This window comes from Myotis lucifugus, unplaced genomic scaffold (genome assembly GCF_000147115.1).
Source record: "Myotis lucifugus unplaced genomic scaffold, Myoluc2.0 scaffold_221, whole genome shotgun sequence".
NCBI lineage: Eukaryota > Metazoa > Chordata > Mammalia > Chiroptera > Vespertilionidae > Myotis > Myotis lucifugus.
Window position 1 is genome coordinate 1,421,887 of NW_005871269.1, and position 2,355 is coordinate 1,424,241.

At 45.2% G+C, this 2,355-nt stretch overlaps 1 protein-coding gene across 1 annotated transcript; it reads left to right on the plus strand.

Annotated features, from left to right (window-relative positions):
- Positions 1-939: 939 nt before the first annotated feature.
- On the plus strand, positions 940-1,631 carry LOC102441235 (interferon omega-2-like). The gene has a single exon (XM_006098117.3). The coding sequence runs from the start codon at positions 1,044-1,046 to the stop codon at positions 1,629-1,631; it is 588 nt and encodes a 195-aa protein (XP_006098179.1). The 5' UTR covers positions 940-1,043.
- The last annotated feature ends 724 nt before the right edge of the window (positions 1,632-2,355 follow it).

Genomic DNA, 2,355 nt, shown 5'->3' on the forward strand with positions numbered 1-2,355 from the left:
GGAAATAGCCCGAGAGCCCATCAGTAGATGAGTGGATAGGAAAGCCACTGAAGAGAAATGATTGCAATCGCATAAGTAATGCCTCCACCTACTCAGACAAAACTAACGTTTGCTGTCAGCGTTCAGGGCTGTGGGCCCCACTGACACCTGGGTCCTGGCTCAGGAGGGGAGGAGGTCACCACTGAGGACAATGCCCTTCACACAAACACTCCCAGGGGAAGGGCGAGGGTCCTCACAGGTTCTTTTGTCAACAAGGACACAAGCCCCTCCACCTGGGGAGAATTCTAAGGACCTCAGGATGGGGTGAGCCTGCCTTCAGGGGGGGAGTCCAGGAGAGTTTGGGCTGAGGACCCTGTCACTCCAGGGGAAAAGCGTTATAGGGCTGGAAAGAAATGGCAATGTCTATAGAAGTCCTGACCTAGTGGCCCCCGTGAAGCATAACCACAGGGCCCTGCATGAAGGGGTTCTAGAGGAAAAACATTACAGAAACTGGTTCACTAAAAACCTCATACCTGTTGTGCATAAAATAGTAACCAAACTCAGTCCTTGGTTCTAAAGAGTTTATTTACCAACCATGGTCTGGTAAGTACCTGACAAAACACACAAACCCACAGAGATGAGGGAGTGTGACGCCCATGTTGCCCAGAGTCAAGGCAAACTTTTACTTCTACTACAAAGTAATATTTATGTAATATATTTATATACGTGAGTATGTACCTGTGTGAGTATTTACACACCTACCTACACTTTGACTTTAGGACAAAGACATTTCTCATTTGACTATTAAGTATCCACTTGGATGGCACCTCTGAAGTGTATGGTGAAAATCAGCAGTGTAGATTGATGACATCTTCTTAGAACACCTAAATTAAATGAAAACCAAAAAAAGGAAATGGAAGTGGAAAGAAATGCTTAGAAAATGAAAATTGTTGTGTTCCCTATTTAAGGGCCATGCTTAGAAAGAAGGTCATTGCACAACTTTTGGCCCAAGGTTGTTCACCAGACGCCCAGCTCAGCCAGGCCAGCAGCATCCTCATTCGCCCATGGCCCTCCTGCTCTCTCTACTCACCGCCCTGGTGGTGTTCAGCGCTGGCCCCGGGGGAGCTCTGGGCTGTGACCTGCCTCAGGACCACGTCCAGCTCAGCAGGGAGAACTTACTGCTTCTGAGCCAAATGAGCACGATCTCCCCTTTCTTCTGTCTGAAGGACAGAAAGGACTTCAGATTCCCCCGGGCAACGGTGGACGGCAGCCAGGTCCAGAAGGCCCAGGCCATCGCTGTCCTCCACGAGATGCTCCAGCAGGTCTCCAACCTCTTGCCCACAGAGAACTCCTCTGTCACCTGGAACACAACCCTCGTGGACCAACTGCGCTCAGGACTCCATCGGCAGCTGGAAGACCTGGAGGCGTGTTTGGTGGAGGAGATGGGAGAGGAAGGATCTGCCCTGGCCATGCAGGGCCCTACCCTGGCCTTGAAGAGGTACTTCCAGGGCATCCGTCTCTACCTGGAGGGGAAGAAATACAGTGACTGCGCCTGGGAGGTTGTCAGAGCGGAAATCATGAGATCCTTCTCCTTAACAAGAGCCTTGCAAGAAAGGCTAAGAAATAAGGATGGAGACGTGGGATCCCCCTGAAAGGACTCTCACTGATGAATGTGCCACATCACGTTTGCACATATGTCTTGAGTCAAGTCAAAGGCTCTTAGGTCATCTTTAGTCACAGAATTTATTAAGTTTTATTCAGCAAATCTGTTGTCAGGGTATGAAGCATGAAAATGTTATGAAATTTAGCTCCTGGGATATCAGTCCCTAATATGTTACTGTGGTGATGCTATTTACTTATTTATTTATTTATTGTTTCTTTGTTATTACTTAGTATTTATTGTTTTATGTTATCTTATTGATATATTTACATATCCAATATTTGCCCTTACATTGTATTAAATATACCAAACATGTTTACTTTTTTGCCATTAAATTTATATTTTGCTTTATTTATTAAATTCTTATCAAAATAACTTCCTGAGTTCTTTTATTCTGAAAACCTAAATCCTTATATTTTTCTACATAGATCTACTTCAACATACTACTTGTCTACTAAGTCCTATAGAGTAGTTCCATCACTTCTCATAAAATGCCTATCAAAAGCTGGAAAAGTATGGAATTGATAGAGTCCTAGAAAGTATGGAAGATGTTCAGTATGCATGTCTGAGTTGCAATTGATTTATATTCTGTCAGCAAGGAGCAGTGTGTAGGAATATCTGAGAGGAGCCATCTCGAGTGGAGTGGAAAAGCTTTATGGTATTTGTTGGCTGTTCCTGGCACCTATACCCTTCCTCCCACTCTGTCTGTGTCTGAC